Here is a 22,595-nt window from a genome sequence, read left to right as displayed (position 1 = left end):
TGGGCAGGGCAGAGGGGAGGCAGGCGGTAAGTTTAATAAAATACCTTTTCTTTCTTTTTCTTAGTTAACAGCAACATTTTCCTCTCAGTTATCTAGGATCAGAACCTCCTTACTATTATTCCATCACGGCTATATTTAAACTCAGACCCAGTCAATTCTGTATTCAGGGAATCTATTTCAGGCTCTCTATGCCCTTCTTGGTTACATCATTTTAATAGCCTCTACACTTAACAGCTTGCCTTCTTTCCTAATTATCGGATAAATCTTCCTAAAGCATAAATACTTGGCTCAAAAAGCTTTTATCCTCATTCTGCTTCCTGTTTTTCAATTTCTATACAGAAAAATTTATTCTTAGAATGCCCCTGTTTCCATGAGACCCACAGCGATTCTGACATTTCCCCGGCTGGAAATTACATATTTCTTCTTATTATCACACTCTCTGCACCACCATCACAATTTCACAAACCACTTTTACTGTTTGTCTTTCCTAAATAATTATGAGCTACTAAAACTGGGATTAAGTATTGTTTTCCTTTTTACAGTATTCTGTTTCCAACACATTGGAAGCAATTTTATGCATAAACATACTAAAGTTCAGGGTTCCCAGGTGGCGCTAGTGGTAAAGAATCTGCCTGCCAATGCAGGAGACCTAAGAGAGGCAAGTCAGCAAGATCCCCTGGAGGAGGGCATGGCTACCCACTCCCCACTCCAGTATTCTTGCCTAGAGAATCCCACGGGCAGAAGATCCTGACAGATTACAGTCCATAGGGTCACAAAGAGTCAGACACAACTGAAGTGACTTCGTAGGCACACACACTACAGGTTCAGTTAATCATTTAAAAAAAAAAAAAAAAAAAGACTTACCTTATTCAGCTGTTCTTCCATTCCAGGTATCAACATTACACAAGCTACACACACTCCAACAAGCAAAAAAAGCGCATAGATCAACCTAGTTACAGTGGAGTTATTTCCACTAGGACAGCATCGGCACAGCAGACACGGGGCGCTGCCACACAGACATGGGATCTGGGAAAAGAACGTTAAAAATCAGTATAGTTTAAAATGATACAGTGAAAATTTACATTCTATCTACTCAAAAAAGGATGAAGTTAAATTAATTAACAAGTGATTTGGTTCACATGTTATGTAGAAACTATAAAACTTGGGAACTTCTGGGTAAAAATGAGGCAAAATAAAGCAAAAAAAAAAGTCTGCCCTTTACATCAAGCAAAATGAGTAAATTCAGTTAAAAAGAAAAAAAGAAAATAGCAACAAGACTCAAAGTTTAGCCGAGAAAAGAAATGGAATATTCGTAATTACAATACAATCAGATCTCCAACTCCTACCTTTTAACCCCCAGAAATCAAGCTGAAACCACAAAAGTCTGAGATTTCTCAGATACTTCAGAGAAGGAAAAGAAGTAAATTGGTATTCTCATCTTTTCCCTCTTCTGACTTGGTGGTGGTGATAATCACCAAGTAAAAGTTCCTATTAGAATTAGGAAAAATAGGATTAAGTGAACAAGTGGGGTGAGCTAGCGTTCTCCAACATAATTCCACACTAAACTAGCAGTAGATCCCAGGGGAAAAGGCTTTCTCCCTGAGGCAAATACCAGTAATGGAATTTAACAATATCTCAGAAAGGCAAAGTGAAAGTATTCTTGTAACAACTGACCTTAATCTAGGCTGAGCTCCACCATACTACCAGATATCACAGGAAGGGAGTATTGTAGAAGTCAGACAGACTACAGTAACCAATATAAGGTAGCATCAGAAGTACTTATACTAAACTTCGATATGGTAAAAATAAATGCCATGGCAACAACACAAACACACTTTAGCAAAAAATCAACAACCAAAACAAACAAACAAAAAAGGCATTTGAAAAATCTAATCTGAAATAAAACGTAACTCAGTAAGAAAAGGAAACTCTCTAAAATTGGTTCACCTGAAGCAAAAAGGAGAATTCGAAAAGAAAAGAACAGAACAAGTTGAAAAGGAGGACTGCAGGGCTGAGGAGAAATGAGAAGGGGAAAAGCCTGCTTAAAAAACTAATTATCACAGAACAAAACAAAAATGCTGAATATAAAAATATTGATAGATAAATTCTGTATAAGTACCATAAACTCAGGCCAAGACACAGTAACAGTGACCAGACTTACCCTACTGCCTCCATCCATGGGGAAAATAAAATGAAACAATGGTTTTTCAGAGAGTTAACAAGAGGCAATTTACGATACTTAATTTCTGAGAGAGAGGAAACCATGTGAAGTCTATGACTGCCCAATTTTTCTGCCTGGGAAGTTTCCAGTGTAGGCCAACAGTCTACCGAACTGAGGAGACACAGCTGGGACAGAGTTGAGAGTTTAGGGAAGTGAAGGCAGATAAGAGTTCACAGGACATAAAAAAATAAAGGAGAAAGCTATACTGAGATTGAGTTCTGGAGACCTGCAGAGGCTTCAATTTCTGTCTTCAGCAGAGCACTAATCAGCAGAAGTATTTGATTAAATTCCTCTAGGGGGCAGGGCGGGGTGGTATTAACAACCAGAGTGGGAAAAACGTTATAATCCATGAAGCCCTGAGTAAAATTATAAGACTTTTACTACACAGTATTGGGGGGGGCGGGGGGGGGGGCAGGGAGGTGCAGCGGGCCAAAACTGCCATAAGGCTAAAAAAGCCACTCCAATCTCAAAAAGCCTAAAAGCAAACTTTGAAAAGATTCTCTTCAAATAACTCACCTATGTCTAAGAATAGCAAGGATTAAAAAAAAAAAATAACATATCCGGCTCCCATCAAGGTAAAATTTACAATATCTAACAGCTAATAAGAAATTGGTAGGCATGCCAGTATGGAAAATACAGCTTGTATGAGGAGCAAAGTCAACAAATAAAAACCAGCCTGAAAATTACACAGATAGCTGAATTTAATTATAAAAATGGCATTCCAAAATCACTGAGGATGGTGACTGCAGCCACCAAATTAAAGGACGCTTGCTCCTTGGAAGAAAAGCTATGACAAACGTAGACAGCATATTAAAAAGCTGAGACATCACTTTGCCAACAAAGGTCCATATGGTCAAAGCTATGGCTTTTCCAGTAGTCATGTATGGATGTGAGAGTTGGACCATAAAAAAGACTTAAGTGTCAAAGAACCGATGCTTTCGAATTGTGGTGCTGGTGAAGACTCTCGAGAGTCCCTTGGATTGTAAAGAGATCATCTTAAAGGAAATCAACCCTGAACATTCATTGAAAGGAATGTTGATGAAGCTGAAGCTCCAATATTCTGGCTATGTGATATGAAGAGCTGACTCATTGGAAAAGACTGATTCTAGGAAAGATGGAGGGCAGGAAGAGAAGTGGGGGGGCGGGCAGCGGCAGAGGATGAGATGGTTGGATGGGATCTCTGACTCAATGGACATGAATCTGGGCAAACTCAGAAACAGTGAAGGACAGGGAAGCCTGGTGTGCTGTAGTCCATGGGGTTGCAAAGAGCTGAACACGACTTAGTGATTATGTTATTTTAACTATACTTCATTTGCTCAAGTAGAGGAGAACACAGCATATCAAGGAGAGACATGGAAGGTTATGTCCGTATCAAACTTCTGAAAATGAAAAGTAAAGTATCTGAACCAAAAAGTACACTATAGAAAAGACAAATGAACTTGAAGACACAGCGAAAGAAACAATCCAAAAACAACAGAGAATCAGTGTTGTGAGACAACTTCAAACAGCCTAATACACGTCAAACTGGGGCTTCTGAAAAATAGAGGAGACAGGACAGTCCTTTTGAGGAAGTAATTGCCAAAATGTTCCTAATGAAAACTGTAAACTCACAGATCCAAGAAACTCAACAAAAACGTAATGAAACCTACACATCAAGTTACATCACAAACTGTTTAGGGCTTCCTTCCTGGCTCAGTGGTAAAGAATTCACCTGCCAATTCAGGAGACACAGGTTTGATCCCTGGGCAGGGAAGATCCTGCCCAGGAGCAACTAAGCCCAGGCACAACCACAACTACTAAGCCTGCGCTCTACAGCCTGGAAACTGCCGCTGCTGAGCCGGTGTGCTGCAGCTGCTTGCTGAAGCCCGCGCACCCCAGGGCCCTGTTGGCTACAAGAGAAGCCACCACAGTGAGAAGCTTGTGCACTGCAACGAAGAGCAGCCCCCGCTCACCCCAACTAGAGAAAAGCCTGTGCCGCAACAAAGACCCAGCACAGCCAAACATAAATGAAATTAAAAGAAAAAAATGGTTTAAAAAAAAAATTGCTTAAAAACAATGATAAACAGAAGAATCTTAAAAGCAGGCAGAAAATGAAGGCACATTATATAAAGAAGAAAGATATCAGACTTCTAGTAAGAAATATTGCAATGCAAAAATCAGTACTGAATGAAGAAAACTGTAAGTACAGAAGTTCACACTCAGCAAAAATGTCTTTGTAAAGACATTTTTAGGCATAGGAAAAAAAACAAAACTAACAAATCTAAACTATCAGAAATGTGAAAAGAAAGTTACACCAGAAATGTGGATCTACATAAAAGAAATGAACAAAAAGAAATGGTTAACTGTGTATTTTTTTTACATATAAAAGGTTACTTAAAAAAGATTATCTTTTTAAAGCAAAATAGCAATGTATTCTGGGTGGTTATAACAAAGATGGTAGTAAAATATGTGACAGTTACAAACAGGCTATAAAAGGAGACGTTCAACTATACTACTGTATACTTAACTTAGAAACAGAATGGATATGACACGAAAGCAGTGCAATAAGTTAAATCCGAGAAACCCTACAGTGACTTCTAAACGTGCAAAACAAAGGGATACAGCTGGTAAGCCAAAAAAACACAAAAAACCACTAAGATATCGCTAATGCAAAATAAGGCAAAAACCAGGGAAAAGAGACCACGAACAGGTAGGATAAACAAAAAACAAACAGAAAGATGTTGATTTAAGCCCAAACGTAATCCATACTCACATTAAGTATAAAGAGACTAAACACTGCCTAATAAAAAGCACACTGTCAAATTAAAGAGTTAAGATCCAACTCTATCTTTTCTACAAGAAACCCACTTAAACACAAAGACAGAACTGGTTGAAAATTAAATACACACACACACACATAAACATACATACCAGTATCAGACAAATTAGATTTCAGAGCAAAGAATTTCATCAGGAACAAGGAGGGCCATTTCATTATAAAAGACATACAGGGAGATACAGGATATTCATTAAGGAGACATACAACCCTAAATATTTCTGCATGTAAAAAAGAACTTCAAAATGCATCAAAGAAAAATTATTAAAACTGAAAAGAGCAAAAACAAGTCCACATCTATGTCCTTTCATTAACTGAAGTAGAAAAAAAACTCAATATACTTGTAGAAAAGCTTAAATAACATCATTAATTGTCTCTGACGTTCAGGGAATATTCCATCTAACCAAAGCAGAATAAAAATTATTTTCAAAAACTAAAAGAACACCTAACCAAAACAGAGCATATTCTGGGCCATAAAACAAATCTCAGTAAATATAATCATACATGTTTCTGTGGCCCACAACGGAATTAAATACTGATCAGTAACAGAAGGATTTATTTCTCCAGAAACTAAATAACAGTCTAACTCACAAGCAGAAGAGGTCAAAAAAGAAACAGAATGAAAATAAGGTATCACATTTTTGGAATGTACCAAAAGCAATGTTTAAAAGAAACCTACAGTTTTAAGTGGCTATGTTAGATAAAAGTAAATAAATCAATGACCAGAGCTTTCATCTTAAGTTACTAAATGAGCAAATTATAGCCAAAATAGGCAGAAAAAAGAAATGATAAAGATAAATCCATGAGATAAAAAACAGTAAAGAAGAAAGTCAGTGAAGCTAGTTTTAGAAGACCATTATAATTTAGAAACCTATAGTCAGACTGATCAGGATAAAAAAATAGCAAGAAAGTCAACACGCAAATCATCAAAACCAGAAATGTGAGAGAAGACATTATTATTGAGTCTGTGAGCATCAAAGGATTATAAGAGAAAACTATGAGCGATTTTATTCAATAATTCAACAGCTTAGATAAAACAGATAAACTCCATGAAAAATCCAAACTACCAAAAATCATTCGATGAGAAATATATAAGATGAATGGTCCTGTAATTATTCAAGAAATTGAATTTGTAGTTAAAAACCTTCACAGGCATAAGTAGCTTCACTAGTGAATTCCATTAAACATTTAAAGAATAAATCAAACCAACTCTACCCAAATTCTTCTGGAAAACTAAAGAGGCAAAAAACTGATACAAAATCCAAAGATAGCACAAGGAAACAACACACTGATATCCTTTATGAACATTACAAAAAAAAAAAAAACAAAAAACCCTAATATCCTGTCAAGTCAATAATACAAAAAGTATACAAAGATCTGTTTCATTTTCACAAATGAGAGTGGAAACCATGACTCCATCCTAAAGAAAAGAAAAAAGCAAAGAGACTCAAAAAATCAACAGTTCTAGGATCCATAAGTTAGGTGAGGTCACACGCTAAGGCACTGCCCCCAAGACTGAAAGACAGACAGGAAAATACAGGGAATCATCGCTTATTATAGTGTCCACAAGTGGAAACTGATTTGGGAACCAGTGTGTAGGAAGGAAATCCTGAAAGATAATCGAAGAACTGCTGGAGTCTCATCGTGGACAAGTCTGAGAGTTAAAAAACAAACAGGAAAACCCAGTTAAAGGGCCCTGCAAATTTGTGAATTTTACTACTAGTTCAATCAGGTTCTCATAAAACATGAGAGAAAAATTCCTTCCAGCTTCTTGTAGGAAAGGAGACATCCATTTTAAAATATATTAGAACACTCTTCTCTGAACACCTGACCTCAAGAGAAACTAGTTAAATAGAGTAGTCTAACTTATTTAACTAGAGGATAAATAACCTAGGGGAAGAGAAATACTAAACTCTAGCTTATTCAAGCCATTCTCTCCCATTTAAAGGGGGAGGGAGGGGAGGCTGAGGAACATGTAGAAGTTCACAATCCAGAGGCATAAGCTTACTGAAAGACTAAAATCTAATCAGAGAATAATGGAATGTTTCTCTTTCACCCACACCTCACCAGGACACAATCAAGTTCCTTTTTCCTGGTACATAGTGTCTGGCTATCAGGAAAATTACTGACATTACAAAAGGCAAAAAACACAATTTGAAGAGACAGAGCAAGCATCAAAAACAGACATAGCAGAGATGTTAGATTTATCAAACCAAAAATATAAAACAACTATAATATGTTAAGGGTTCTAATGAATAAAGTAGACAGCATACATGAAGCAGAAATGAAAATCCTTAAAAAAAAATATGCTAGAAACAAAAAACAGTAGCAGAAATGAAAAATGCAGACATGGTTGAGGAAATAATTTCTGAGCTTAAGGCTGTATCAATAGAAATTTCCCAAACTGAAAAGCCAAGAGAGTAAAGACTGACATTCAGTTCAACAGAATATCCAAGAATTGTGAGATAACTGCAAATGGTAAAACATAATGTGAATATCACAAGGAAAAGAAATGTTTTTTAAATGACAGACTTCCCCCAAATTAACAGACATACACACCCCACCCTCCACAAAAAAAAAAAAAAAAACAACCAACAACAAAACCCCTACATCTAGATAAATCGCTTTGAAGCAACAGAAAATACAAAATTCTAAAGGAGCCAGAGGAAAAACACCTTACCTACAGAGAAACAAAGGACGAATTATTGATATATTCAAGTTTTCCTCAGACACCATGCAAACAAGAGTGAAGTGAAATATTTTAGTGTTGAGAGGGAACAACCCACCAACCTATAGTTCTGTACTCTGCAAATTATCCTTCAAATGAAGAAATACTTTCTCAAATAAAATGGAATTTATTGCCAAACTCTAGACTTGCTTGCAAGAAATGTAAAATTCTCTAGAGGAGGAAAATAATATAATTCAGAAACTCTACATATAAAACTACTATTATAAATAAAAGTAAAATTAAGACTTACTTTTCTTATTCTTAGTTAAGCTAACTTGTTTGCTCAAAATAAGAGCAACAATGTATTGTTATATATGCACATTTATGTTATGCCTAGACACATACTTCTATATACATGTGTGTATACACATAGGTGTGTGGGTGTATTTAATGAATGACAGTAATGTAGAAGGGACAGGAGACAGGAATTAGGATTGTTTCCCTATTATAAGGTATTAACACTAGCCATAAAGTGGTATAGCATTATACAGAAGTGTGTAGTATCATAGTATGTTGTTACTTCAAAGTGGATAAGCTGTAAATGTGTATTTCAAATTCTAGAGTGCTACAGGCTGAAAATCATATGATGAAAATCTAATGCACAAGGTGATGATATTATGAGATAGGGCCTTTGGGAAGAATTAGGTCAAAAAGGCAGAGCCCTCATGAATGAGATTAGTGCTCCCATAAAGGAGGCAGAGAGAGATCCTCACCTCTTCAACTATATGAGGACACATCAAGAAGCTGGCAGTCTGCAACCCTGAAGAAGGCCTTCACCAGATACAAAAGATGGCCATGCGGGCACCCTAATCTTGGACTGCCAGCCTCCAGTACCGTGAGAAACAAAGTCCTGTTGTTCACATGCCACCCACGCTGCAGTATTGTTACAGTAGCCCAAATGGACTAATAAACTGGGCAACAACTGAAAAACAGGTAAATAGCACTTTGTAAACGTTAAAAGATGTTTAACTGATATGCTAAGAAGGGAGAGAAAACGGAATCATATACAATGCTTAATTTAAACACCCTCCTTCCCCAAAACACAACAGGAAAAACAAGGGCAACAAATAGAAAACAGTAACAAATATGGTAAATATTAGCCCAAATCTATCAATAATCACCTTGGAGATCAGAGGCCTAAATTTATTCAGTTAAAAGACAGACTGACAGAGTGTTCAAAAAACAGGACCCAATTATACTGTCTACAAGAAACTCGCTTTAAAGACACACAGAAGAAAAGTAAATGGAAGGGGGAAAAAAAATACAACATGTGAACACTAAATGACAGTAAGCGTAGCTGCATTAGTTTCAGGTAGAACAGACTTCAAAACAAGGAGAGATATCTGGGATAAAGAAAGACATTACATAGTGATAAAGGGATCCAATTCTCCAAGAAGATGTTAACAATTCTTAATATGTATGCACCTGATGGCAGAGCATCAAACTGTGAATGCAAAAACTGGTAAAACTGCAAGCAGAAACAGATGACTGCACTGTTGGACAGACTGAGCTAGAAGACAATCAGTAAGGACAGCTGCACTCAACACCACCAATCAAATGGATACCTGACATCTACAGACTACTATACCCAATAACCAGAGAACACACATTCTTCTCCAAGAGGACATGGAATATTAATCAAAACTACACTGTTGACAACAAAACACTATCAAACTTGAAAGAGCACTGACTGCTCTCAGACTACAAATCAACTAGAAATCAACAGCAAAATGGTAACTGGAAAACCCCCAAATTCTTAAAACTTAAATTCTTAAAACTTATCTAAAATAAACACAAAAGTTTATTTTTAAAAATTTTTAAAAATCTGAATTAAAGTAACACAATTTATAGAAACTTATGGGATGTAGTGAAAGCAGTGCTTTTAGGCAAATTTGCAGCACTGAATGCATTTACCAGAAAAGAAAATCTGAAATCAATCATCTAAGCTTCCATTCTAGGAAACTAGAAAAAGAAATGCAAACTAAACTGAAAGTAAACAGAAAAAAAGAACTAGACTAGACACCAATGCAATCAAAGACAGAAAATAGAAGAAAGACCAATGAAAACAAAACATGGTTCTTTGATCAATAAAATCAATAAGCCCCAACCAGGCTAACTAACGAAAAAAGATAACACAAATTACTAATGTTAGAAATGAAAGAGAGGATGTCACTGTAGGTCCTGTGGACATGAAGGGGATAATGAAAGACTACTATGAACAATTCTATGCCCACAAATTTGAGAATCTACATAAATGGACAAAATCCTTGAAAGATACAAGCTGCTAAAACTCACACACAAGAAACAGACAATTTGAATAGACCTCTATTAAAGAAACATAATCAATAATTAACAGCATTCCAAAACAGCACTAGGCACAGGGAGGTTCACTGGTGAATTTTACTAAATATTTAAGGAACAATTACATCAATTCTCTACAATCTCAGAGAACACAAGTAGAGGGAATATTTTCTAACTTATTCTATAAAATAAGCATCATTCTAATAACAAAACCCGACAAACACATTATAATAAAACATTAACCTTTCTCATGAATAAAGGCATAAATTCTCAACAAGATATTAGCAAATTACATCCAACAATGTAGGAAAAAGAATTACACACCACAACCAAGTGGGATTTGTCCCAAAAGGCAAGACTGGTTCACATTCAAAAATGAATTAGTGTAATCCATCACATCAAGAAGATAAAAATTATATGATCACATTTTGGATACATACAATGAATTTGACAAAACCCAATACTCATTCACAAGCTTCCCTGATAACTCAGATGGTAAAGAATCCGCCTGCAACGCAGGAGACTCTGGTTTGATTCCTGGGTCAGGAAGATCCCCTGGAGAAGGGATAGGCTACCCACTCCAGTATTCTTGGGCTTCCCCGGTGGCTCAGCTGGTAAAGATGTGCCTGCACTGCAGGAGACCTGGGTTCGATCCCTGGGTTGAGAAGACTCCCTAGAGAAGGGAAAGGCTACCCACTCCAGTGTTCGGGCCTGGAGAATTCCATGGACTGTATAGGCCATGGGGTCGCAGAGAGTTGGACACTACCAAGCAACTTTCACTTTCACTACTCATTCACAATAAAAATTCTCAATAAACTAGGCATAGAGGATAACTTTCTCAACTTGGTAAAGAATATCAAAACACCTACAGCCGAAGTCACAGTGACTTGTGAGAAACTGGGAGTAAAAACTTGGAAGCAAATGAGATGTCCTTCAGGAGGTAAATGGATAAATAAACGATGATACATTAAGACAGTGGAATATAAGTCAGTGGAAAGAAGAAATGAGTCATTAAGCTCTGAAAAGACATGGAGAAACCTTAAACAGATACTACTAACTGAAAGAAACCAATCTGAACAGGTTACATACATACATATATCTACAGTCACAGCTGTATGACATTCTGAAGAGGATGAAACTATGGAGACAGTAAAAAGATCAGCAGTGGGGAGCTGGTGGAGGGATGAACTGGCAAAGTACAGAGAGAATTTTCAGGGCAGTGAAACTACTTTGTATGCTACTATAATGGTAGGCACGTCATTATATATTTGTCCAAATCCATAGAAGGCCCAACACTAACAATGAACTCACGTAAATTACCGACTTTGGGAGATGATGATGTGTTAGTGTAGGCTCAGTAACTGTAACAAACGCACCTCTCTGGTGGGGAATGTTTGCAACAAGGGAGGCTATGCATGTCTGGACACAGGGCATAGATGGGAAATCTCTATCTTCTTCTCAATTTTTCTATGAGGCTAAAACTGGTCTCTAAAAATAGTTTTAAAAAAGCATACAAAAGGTTAATACACTGTAATCAGGTGGGGGTGAGCTGGGAGAAAGCAAATTTGGTTAAGCTTTTGAAATTCAATAAAATTAGTTTACCATATTAACAGACTGAAGAAAATTACCACCAGGGCCATCTCAAAGAATGCAAAAAAGTAATTTGAAAAATTCAATACCCATTCATTATAGAACAAATTTAAAAACTCACCTAGAGCCAGACATGCTGGAGTGTGAGGTCAAGTGGGCCTTAGGAAGCACTACTAAGGACAAAGTGGCAGTGATGGAACTCCAGCTGAGCTGTTTCCAACCCTAAAAGACGATGCGGTCAAAGTGCTGCGCTCAATCTGCCAGCAAAGTTGGAAAACTCAGCAGTGGCCACAGGACTGGAAAAGGTCAGTTTTCATTCCAATCCCAAAAAAAGGCAATGCCAAAGAATGTTCAAACTACCACACAATTGTACTCATCTCACATGCTACCAAGGGCATGCTCAAAATCCTCCAAACTAGGCTTCAACAGTACATGAACTGAGAACTTCCAGATGTACAAGCTAGATTTAGAAAAGGCAGAGGTACCAGAGATCAAATGGCCAATATCTGCTGGATCACAGAAAAAGCAAGAGAATTTCTGAGAAACACTTCCTGCTCCACTGACTACACTAAAGCCTTTGACTGTGTGGATCCTTACAAACTGGACAATTCTTAAAGAGATGGGAATACCAGACCACCTTACCTGCCTCCTGAGAAATCTGTATGCAGGTCAAGAAGCAACAGTTACAACTAGACATGGAACAATGGACTGTTTCAAATTGGGAAGAAGTGTGTCAAGGCTATATATTGTCACCCTGCTTATTTAACTTATATGCAGATTACATCATGTGAAATGCTGGGCTGGATGAAACACAAGCTGGAATCAAAACTGCAGGGAGAAATATCAATAACCTCAGATATGCAGATGACTCCACCCTTAGGGCAGAAAGCAAAGAGGAACTAAAAAATCTCTTGATGAAGATGAAAGAAGAGAGAGAAAAAGCAAGTTTAAAACTTAACATTCAAAAAACGAAGATCATGGCATCCAGTCCCATCACTTCGTGGCAAATAGGTGGAGACACAATGGAAACAGTGAGAGACTTTATTTTCTTGGACTCCAAAATCACTGTGGACAGTGACCACAGCCATGAAATTAAAAGATGCTTGCTCTCTGGAAGAAAAGCAATGACAAACTTAGACAGCATATTAAAAAGCAAGACATCACTTTGCCAACAAAGGTCCATATAGTCAAAGCTATGGTTTTTCCAGTAGTCACGTACAGATCAGAGTTGGACCATTAAGAAAGCTGAATACCCAAGATCTGACGTTTTCAAACTGTGTTGTTGGAGAAGACTCTTGAGAGTCCCTGGGACTGCAAGGCGCCAAACCAGTCAATCCTAAAAGAAATCAGTCCTGAATGTTCACTGGAAGGACTGATGCTGAAGCTGAAGCTCCAACACTCTGGCCACCTGATTTGAAGAGCCGCCTCACTGGAGTAGACCCTGATGCTGGGAAAGGCTGAAGGCAGGAGGAGAAGGGGATGACAGGATGAGAGGGCATTACTGAGATGGTGAAGGACAGGAAAGCCTGGTGTGCTGCAGTCCATGGGGTCACAAAGAGTCAGACATGACTGAGTAACTGAATTACAGAAAAAACTTTCAGCAAACAAATAGAATATCCTTGACTTGAGGATACCCTTAACTATCTTGTAGATGCTTTGATAAAAGGCATTTTATCAAAAACTAAAGGCAAGAAAAATAAAGAAAAGTACATACTTTGAAAAGGGAAAGATAAAGCTGCTTTCCTTCACACGTAATTGTCAACATGAAAAATCCCAAAGAACTTACAAAATGCTACTAGAACTACAAGAAAGTTTAATAAGCTCACAGGACACAAGGTCAGTACATATACATATCAATTATACTTCTGCACACTAACAACAAACAACTGGAAAGTGAGACTAAACAAAAATACTTATTTATAAACCGAGTAAATATACACCAGCTCTCAAACAATGAAAATTAAAAAAACACTGAAAAAAGAAATCAAAGATTTAAAAAAAATGGCACGAGAAACTCAGAGAAGGCAATGGCACCCCACTCCAGTACTCTTGCCTGGAAAATCCCATGGATGGAGGAGCCTGGTAGGCTGCAGTCCATGGGGTCACTAAAAGTTGGACACCACTGAGCAACTTCACTTTCACTTTTCACTTTCAAGCATTGGAGAAGGAAATGGCAACCCACTCCAGTGTTCTTGCCTGGAGAATCCCAGGGACGGGGGAGCCTGGTGGGCTGCCGTCTATGGGGTCGCGCAGACTCGGACACGACTGAAGCAACTTAGCAGCAGCAGCAGCATGATAAACTGAGCTCACGGATTGGAAGACTCCTCATTAAGGTAACAATTCTTTCTAAACTGACCTATAAATTTAACCCAAGCCCAATCACAATTCCAGCAGGTGTTTGGTAGCAACAAACTACCTGCTTCCAAAACTTTTAGGGAAAGGCAAAAGGACTAGAATAGCTCAAAGAATGTTGAAAGAGTTAGAAGAATCACACTACTTAATTTCAAGACTAACTTGAAAGCAGCAGTAATCAAACTAGGGTAATTTATGCAAAACTGTGGACACAAATAAAAGAACAACAGAGCTAAGAAAAACAAATGTGGTAAATGGCTTTTGATAAAAGTGCCAAAGAAGATCAATATAGAAAGAAAAATCACCTCTACTCTTTGAAAGACATCATTATGAGAATGAAAACACAAGCCACAGGCTTGAAGAAAATATTTGCTGGTGGGAATAAAAAACTGGTATGACCATCCTGGAGATAAAGTTGGCAATTTCTTATAAGTCAAATGTACATTTACCATGTGATTTAGCAATCCCACTGCAAGATATATATATATATATATATATATATATATCTCCATTTATTTTTATTAGTTGGAGGCTAATTACTTTACAATATTGTAGTGGTTTTTGTCATACATTGACATGAATCAGCCATGGAGTAACATGTGTTCCCCATGCCGTTCCCCCCTCCCACCTCCCTCTCTACCCGATCCCTCTGGGTCTTCCCAGTGCACCAGCCCCAAGCACTTGTCTCATGCACCCAACCTGGGCTGGTGATCTGTTTCACCCTAGATAATATACATGTTTCGATGCTGTTCTCTTGAAACATCCCACCCTCGCCTTCTCCCAGAGTCCAAAAGTCTGTTCTGTACATCTGTGTCTCTTTTTCTGTTTTGCATATAGGGTTATTGTTACCATCTTTCTAAATTCCATATATATGTGTTAGTATACTGTATTGGTCTTTATCTTTCTGGCTTACTTCACTCTGTATAATGGGCTACAGTTTCATCCATCTCATTAGAACTGATTCAAATGAATTCTTTTTAATGGCTGAGTAATATTCCATGGTGTGTATGTACCACAGCTTCCTTATCCATTCGTCTGCTGATGGGCATCTAGGTTGCTTCCATGTCCTGGCTATTATAAACAGTGCTACGATGAACATTGGGGTGCATGTGTCTCTTTCAGATCTGGTTTCCTTGGTGTGTATGCCCAGAAGTGGGATTGCTGGGTCATATGGCAGTTCTATGTCCAGTTTTTTAAGGAATCTCCACACTGTTCTCCATAGCGGCTGTACTAGTTTGCATTCCCACCAACAGTTAAGAGGCTTCCCTTTTCTCCACATCCTCTCCAGCATTTATTGCTTGTAGACTTTTGGATGGCAGCCATCCTGACTGGCGTGTAATGGTACCTCATTGTGGTTTTGATTTGCATTTCTCTGATAATGAGTGATGCTGAGCATCTTTTCATGTGTTTGTTAGCCATCTGTATGTCTTCTTTGGAGAAATGTCTGTTTAGTTCTTTGGCCCATTTTTTGATTGGATCATTTATTTTTCTGGAATTGAGCTGCAGGAGTTGCTTGTATATTTTTGAGATGAATCCTTTGTCTGTTGCTTTGTTTGCTATTATTTTCTCCCAATCTGAGGGCTGTCTTTTCACCTTGCTTATAGTTTCCTTTGTTGTGCAAAAGCTTTTGAGTTTAATTAGGTCCCATTTGTTTATTTTTAGGTAAACAAAATAAGAAGTTATAGACACACAAGACAAACTTTATAGGAACGCTAACAGCTACTTCATTTCCAAAATCTGGAAATGCCCCTCAGCTGTTGAGTGGATAGACAAGCTGTAGTATTCCAAGCAATGGAATACTATGTTAACAATAAAAAGGAAGAAATTACTAATAGACACCATAGTAAATTAAATCAACTAAAGAAAAATGACAGAAATAAAAACAGGAAAAATATTATGGAAGAAAAAAGAAGGCAACATAACACGAAATGAACTCATGTCTTTAAAATGGAGAATCCTCTAAATAAATGTAACAAAAAGGACATTCAAAGATACAGTAAGAATTTCCTTGAATAAATAAATCTGTATCTTCAGAAAAACCCACTATTTTCTAGAAGAATAAAAAGTGATAAAAGACTTAAAGTCAGAAATATTTGGTTAATTTTAAAAATAAATACAACTCTTCAGACACCCAGGCAGAAGAGACAGCCCAACTGTGTATGAGACGTGTTAAAAGGAAATGGCTACCAGGACAGGGTAAGCCAGAACATAATCCACAGAAATATCTCAGATCCTGAAAGAAACGGGTGTATTATTATACCAGTCCACCATGTTTCTCAAGAAAGCAAGAGGCATTTTTAAATATGAAAAAATTCACGGATTTCAATATCCATGAATTCTTTTGGAAGAAATCTATTAGATGACCAAATCTGATCAATTATGAGATGATACATAAAAAAAGAAACAAAACTGAGAGAAGCTATGGTTTAAAAAAAAGAATGCTCAGAACTATGAATCCCCTTAAGAGTACAACAGTGGTTTTCCATCAGAATCACCGTTGGGAATAGTAAACTACAATGCTGGGACCCAGTCAGCATTTCCAATAAGTTTAATCCAGGATATACTTTAAGAATGACTGGTTTAGTTCTAAGATTAAACAACTGAGGGAATTACGGTTATAAAACAGTCATATAAAAAATAATACAAAGAAATTCTAGTTAAAAGTTGGCAAACAATATATAAATTACTTTAGAAACACCAATAAAATGAAAAATAAAAGATTTTTAACCAAAGGAATAAAATTAAAAGGTAAACAAACCAAAAAAACAGAATAATACTAAGTTAACAGGTCAGAAAGTTAAATTCTAAATCGTCAAAGGAAAAAAGTTAAGCAATAAAATTTGTACAGGATCATCAAACAGATCAGGAATAGGCGGTACCACATACCTTCATAAGAGAGGTTGAAGGCAGAGGTGAAAATAAAATGATTAGCTGAATTCATTTTTTTAAAGTGCAGTTAAGACCCTTAGATTTCATTTCATTTCTTATACTGGCCAATTGAAGAGGATAAGGCAGGATGTTTCAACTATAGCAATATTGACATCTGGGGCCAAATAAGTCTCTGCTGTTGAGGGCTATCCTGTGTATTGTAAAACATTTAGCAGTATTCCTGGCTTCTACCCACTTGAAGCTATCAGCACCTTATTCCAAGTTGTGACAGTGAAAAACATCTGCAGGTATTGTCCAATGTTCCCTGGGGGACAGCTGAGAACCACTGCTCTAGAAACATCTCTTGAGATAACGCTTTCAGAACCTCTCCTGATGAGAAGTGTTTAACATTCAGCAATTCCTTTACTTTTACATTCTCCTGTTAAATTCAGAAAAAATTAATTGTTTAAAAGTATATGTTCAGCGCGCTACCACTCCTTAAAAACGTATTTCTGTTTATTCATCCATGTGTATGCATGCATTGAGAGAGAAGAAATGTGGTGGGATTTTGTTGGTGACATTTAAATTTTGAACTCTGCATGGCTTGGCTATTTATATCAACTATGAATCATTTCTACAAAATCAAGTCATTGTACTAAAAAATAAAAATCTAGCAAGAGACTGCACAAAACTAGCAGTCAGGAATCACAAGCTTCTTCTCAATTACTTAACATCTTGGGCAAAAAATGATAGTTATTGTGTACAAAATACAGTGATTCAAAAAGTCAACGCTACTCACTAGCATCATTTTAAGACTGGGGTGGGGAAAGCACTTAAGTAAGCATCAACTGCTGTAGTTAGAGGATTAGGTGGCAGTCCACCTATGTTTATAAAAATGCTTAATCACCAATCAGATAGATAGCCATGCTTGAACCAAGGATTATGATCAATCTAATTCTAGACCACTAAAGAGCAAAAACACAAAACAAAAAAACCCACAAAATGAAATTTAAAAAATTAACACTCCAAACTCTGTGATACACAGTAATATCACAAGTAGTTTTTTACACTTTTTCCATAGTTCAGACATTTTCTACTGTTTTCCAAAACAAACAAAAAAATCTTTGTAAAAATTGATTAAGTCTAAAGAAACCTGAGCAAAGAAAAGAATGAGGTTCATTTTCATTCTGGCTTAACTTGATCTAAGTTAACGACCTGAATACTTTTGAATATCTGACTAAATTTCAATGTGTCAAAACCTCTAAGTAAATGAGCATATTGACTGTTAAGACTGTGGAAGAAAGGGATTTGTAAAATACAAGGCATATTCACTACTGAACTGCACTAAAACTGAACAATTCAGAAATAATGAGAGACACCAGGAAACAAAGGGGAAAAAATAACCAGAATTGCCTAGAACCAGCTAGCCTCTCTAACCACCAGAGACCTAATTACTGGAAGGTAAGAAAGTGTCTCGTTACCATCTTTCCAGTGCACCTTCATATTAACAGTAACTAAAAGGCTGTGTCTGTAGAAGTGTGACTAAGGAGAAGGAGAACTAAGTTGTAAAAATTTTAATAGGAATGTAATTTTTCCCACATTGTTCACTAAAATGATTTAAAACATGTTTTTATTAATCCCCCAAATCTATTTTTTACCATAATCGTCCTCGAGGCAAAAAAGACTGATCATCACAGGTCTAGAAATTGAAAACAAAATGGAAAACGTGTATCCCTCCTTTTAAATCTTTACTATATAAAGAACATGCCCATTTGCTAACTGGACAAAATCAGACTTTACAAATAGAATTACACAACATCTCACCTCCCTCAATTAAAACAATTCTATAATAATCATTTTGCAATACATTAAGTTTATTACTCTAATTATGCCTCTTATAAGATACTTAATGATTTCAAGTAGATTCTCTACTTTCTTACTGAGATAAAAATATACCAGCTTTGAAAGAAAGAAAAATATACCAGTTTTCCACACCCAGCTACAAGAAAAAAAAAAAACTGCGTTTGTGTGTGTGTGTGTGTGCGCGTGTGTGTGTGCGCGTGTGTGTGTAAAATCAAGACAATGACCTGGGTTGGAGTAACCTCTATGTAGTATTTTACTAAAATTTAACATTTACAGTTCAAGCTACATTGAAAACTTTTTAAAAAGAGATATGCAAAAACAACAGAAATGCTACCTAATGTATATAATGGAGTCATCTGGGAAGTCAGACAAGCAACTGTTAGAAACAGAATTTAGAAATCATGGGTTAAAGAACTAAAATTTGAACCCAAATATCTCGCCCCATATTACAAATACCTTTATTAACTGTAAAGTCAATTTTTGTCTATTGGGGGACGGGGGAGTGTTTATATCAAATTCAAATTTATTTGTACCACCCGAATCAAAAAATCCTGCCACTATAATGAAAAATGGTTTCACTCTAACAACGCTATCTAATCAAAATGCAACGTACACCAAATTAAAAGTGAGGTGTCGAATTACACAAGCATCTTTCTGTCAAAAAACAGATATCTGATACCACAGAACTGACCAGCTTTTTCAAACACTTATTTGAGAAATACATCATTTTCTATATCATTAAGCTCGAGGACTCACTCCCAGAGTTGGGGCTGTTTAAAAAGCATGTAACTGTATCAGTATTACTGCCGTGCCCCACATATCCGTCATTTAACTGCAGTCTACGCGACAGAACAAAGAGGCCTCCGGGAATGGCAGTGCTGCAGTCTAAGGTCGCTGGGAGGAGATGACGAGAAGAGATGGGGTATTCCACAAAACGAAGCGGCCTAAGACCTTTGTAGGAAGGGCCCAGGCAGACATAAGACATAAAGCACAAAAAGGGACCTGGAAGAATAGGGAATAGCCTTCATGAAAAGCGGGTGCGGGAGGAAAAACTACTAGCGCTCAGCTTGGAATCTCCCATCCGGGTCATTCACTCATGTTCACTGCTCCTCGTGGCGACCCGGGGTCGGCTCTTCTAAAGGCTCAGAGCCGCCAAGCTGTGTCGGAGTGGCCAAGGGAGATAAGGAGAAAACGGGAAAGAAAGGCCTCCCTGTTGGGTGGGGTAACACGGTCCCGCCGGGCCTCACCCAGGCCTGCTCGGGGGCTTTTCTCTTTCATCTCTCACGCTAGCACCCCTCAGGCCGCTAACAACCAACTTACCCAGCTCGCCATGGAGCACAGCCCCAAGACGCTCCCCATCTCCACAACGTCGCAGGAGTAGCGTATGCCAACAAAATGGAGACAGCAGCTCCCCTCGCCTTTCCCAGCTTATTTACTAACTATAACCCACTTCCGGCGCAGAGCCCACCCCGCCCCCTCAGTTGCGTCACTTCCTTCGCGGCCTGGGCCGGGAGTGGGAGGGCATCGTGCTGGGTTGCGTACGCGCGGCCGTGGGTTCCAGGCGTCTGTCGTTCGGCGATAGCTCTTCTAATTCAGGTGGCAAAAAGCGTCTTGTTTTTCCACTTTCGCATCTTTTCCCCCCAACTTACGTCCATAATTTATTCCTGAAGCCCACTTATTCCTACTCATTTGGGTGCTTCCAATTCTATCACTGTTTGCGGCTGTAACATTTTAATTTCTTGTCCTGTTGTTACAAGAAGTTTGCACATTTAAAATTTGTAAATTAGTTAAGGCTTACGAATAACAACACAAACATGTTATTGATTTTATTGAATATCACGAGCTGTTGAGGAGACATTTATCACCCAATAAGCTATAAACATCTTTAAAATTATTTTGACCTACAAAAAGGGTAAAGTGAAAAACGTTATAATCGTGAACTTTCCTGTCTTCAAGAAATAACATTTCAAACCATTGCTCCCGATTGCATCGCTCTTCACCCTCCACCAAAAGATGGTCATAATGAATGAATGTCAGAGACGAACCAGCAATCTGTGCTACAATGTCTTCAATTTACTGACTTGCAAATTGCTCTTCAAAGTGGTTTTAACCAATATAAACTTGATCCAGCAGTGAGAATTGTGTGTCACATTTTTATCAGCACCAGGGGTTCTCACACTCTAATTTAACTAATAAAAGAGAAGTGAAATGTCTCTATACTATCAATCTGCATTTCCCTGATAACTAGTAAGGTTGAGAACTTTTTATTGACTATTAGGACATTCTCTTCTGAATAAAATGCCTTTTCAAGTATTTTGCCCATTCATCAATTGGGTTATCTATTCTTTATTGATTTGTAGATAGTTTTAGTCTATTTTTGGATACAAATTCTTTGTTTTGTGTGGAGCAATTACATCCCCAATCTGGACTTCCTTTTTCTTTTTGTGATACCTTTTGAAGATTTGGCAACCCACTCCAGTATTCCTGCCTGGAAAATGCTATGGACAGAGGAGCCTGGCAGGCTACAGTCCATGGTGTTTCAAAGAGTCGAACACGAGTAACACTTTTTGACAACACCTTAGCATGTTTTAAAATTTGTTATAACATAATCAAATTTAACAAACTTGATCGTAATGTTACATGATTTTGTTGTTTAGAACTCCTCACTAGTATCAAGATTTTAAAGACATTTTCCTCCATATATTTTCTTCTAGTTTTAAAGTTTTGCTCTTAAATGCTTAGGTTTTTAATCCACTTAAAGAACTGATTTTGGTGTATGGTAGGAGGTGAAATCCAATCAGTGATATGATGGTAAACTGGCTCTCTAGGGGAAAAATAGCCCTGATACATAGCATTTGCAGATTTCTATTATAAATACTCCCACTATGGCAATTCCCATCTATCAGTGTTTGAAGAAGACACTTGTGGAATTCTTGACCATTTAGGAATGGTTTGATCTCGTGCCAACATACCACCAAGTCCGACTCTATTCTAGTTTTTCTTATAGATAACCAATTGTCCTAGTATAAATTAGAGAATAATAATCCTTTCTCTCTCATCTGTAATATTGCTGTCATACATCAATTCCCATACACATGTTTCTGAACTTTATGGATTGGATTGTCTTTACACAGTTTACTAACACATTGATTTAATTATAGTTGTGTCTCTAATAGTTTTAATTATGGTTGCTTTAAATAAATCTTGATATCTGGAAGGTTTCTATACTTTATTCTTCATACTTGTTTTGGCTGTTCTTGATCCTTTTCTTTTCTCTACACATTTTAGTCACGTGTTCGAGTTTGGATGATAAGTCATATAGTCTCAGGAGTCATAAGAGTGATTGTCGCTGTTCAGTCGCTCAGTTGTGTCCAGCTCTTTGTGACCCCGTGAACCCCATAAAAGTTGGATGTGTAATGAATTTGACTGTAAGTTTCTTAGTGGTTAGAGAGTTTCTCAATGAGACATTTTTAGCATTCTAGATTGGACAGCACTTTATTATGTAAGATTAAACTTTGTGAGACTGATTTGTTAGTGTTATTAACCCCCACTTACTGTGAGAATTATCCCCTCCTCCTAATTGTTTTGATACCCTCTAAGGAACAATATACCCATTGGTTGTAAATCAATAGCAAAGTAAATAATTATTAGCTATAATTAACAAATTGTCTACTTGCCGGCTGTGAGAAAGTTAAAAAGATGGCTTTTTAAGATTTGTATTCAAACACAATCCAATACATGTTTTCAATACAAACCAGCAATTCAGGAGGAGCAGTTTCCCTAGGCTACTTTTTATAGCACGTCAAAGTCATAATGCCAAAGCACAAATTACTTACAAAGTAAGTAAATTAGGAGTT

General features: G+C 37.3%; 1 protein-coding gene across 1 annotated transcript in view; it reads right to left on the bottom strand.

Annotated features, from left to right (window-relative positions):
* The window catches only part of SERINC1 (serine incorporator 1), a 35,602-nt gene extending 15,362 nt beyond the window's left edge, over nt 1-20,240 (bottom strand). Inside the window, exons 1-2 of the mRNA XM_043439131.1 lie at nt 20,059-20,240; nt 865-1,026 (exon numbers count right to left, since the gene is read on the bottom strand). Of these exons, the coding sequence (XP_043295066.1) occupies nt 865-1,026; nt 20,059-20,097 (201 nt within the window). The 5' untranslated portion in view covers nt 20,098-20,240. The remainder of the gene's footprint in view (nt 1-864; nt 1,027-20,058) is intronic.
* Nucleotides 20,241-22,595: the final 2,355 nt, after the last annotated feature.

Source organism: Cervus canadensis, chromosome 20 (assembly GCF_019320065.1).
Source record: "Cervus canadensis isolate Bull #8, Minnesota chromosome 20, ASM1932006v1, whole genome shotgun sequence".
NCBI classification, from domain to species: domain Eukaryota; kingdom Metazoa; phylum Chordata; class Mammalia; order Artiodactyla; family Cervidae; genus Cervus; species Cervus canadensis.
This window is presented reverse-complemented; position numbering and strand designations above follow the sequence as displayed.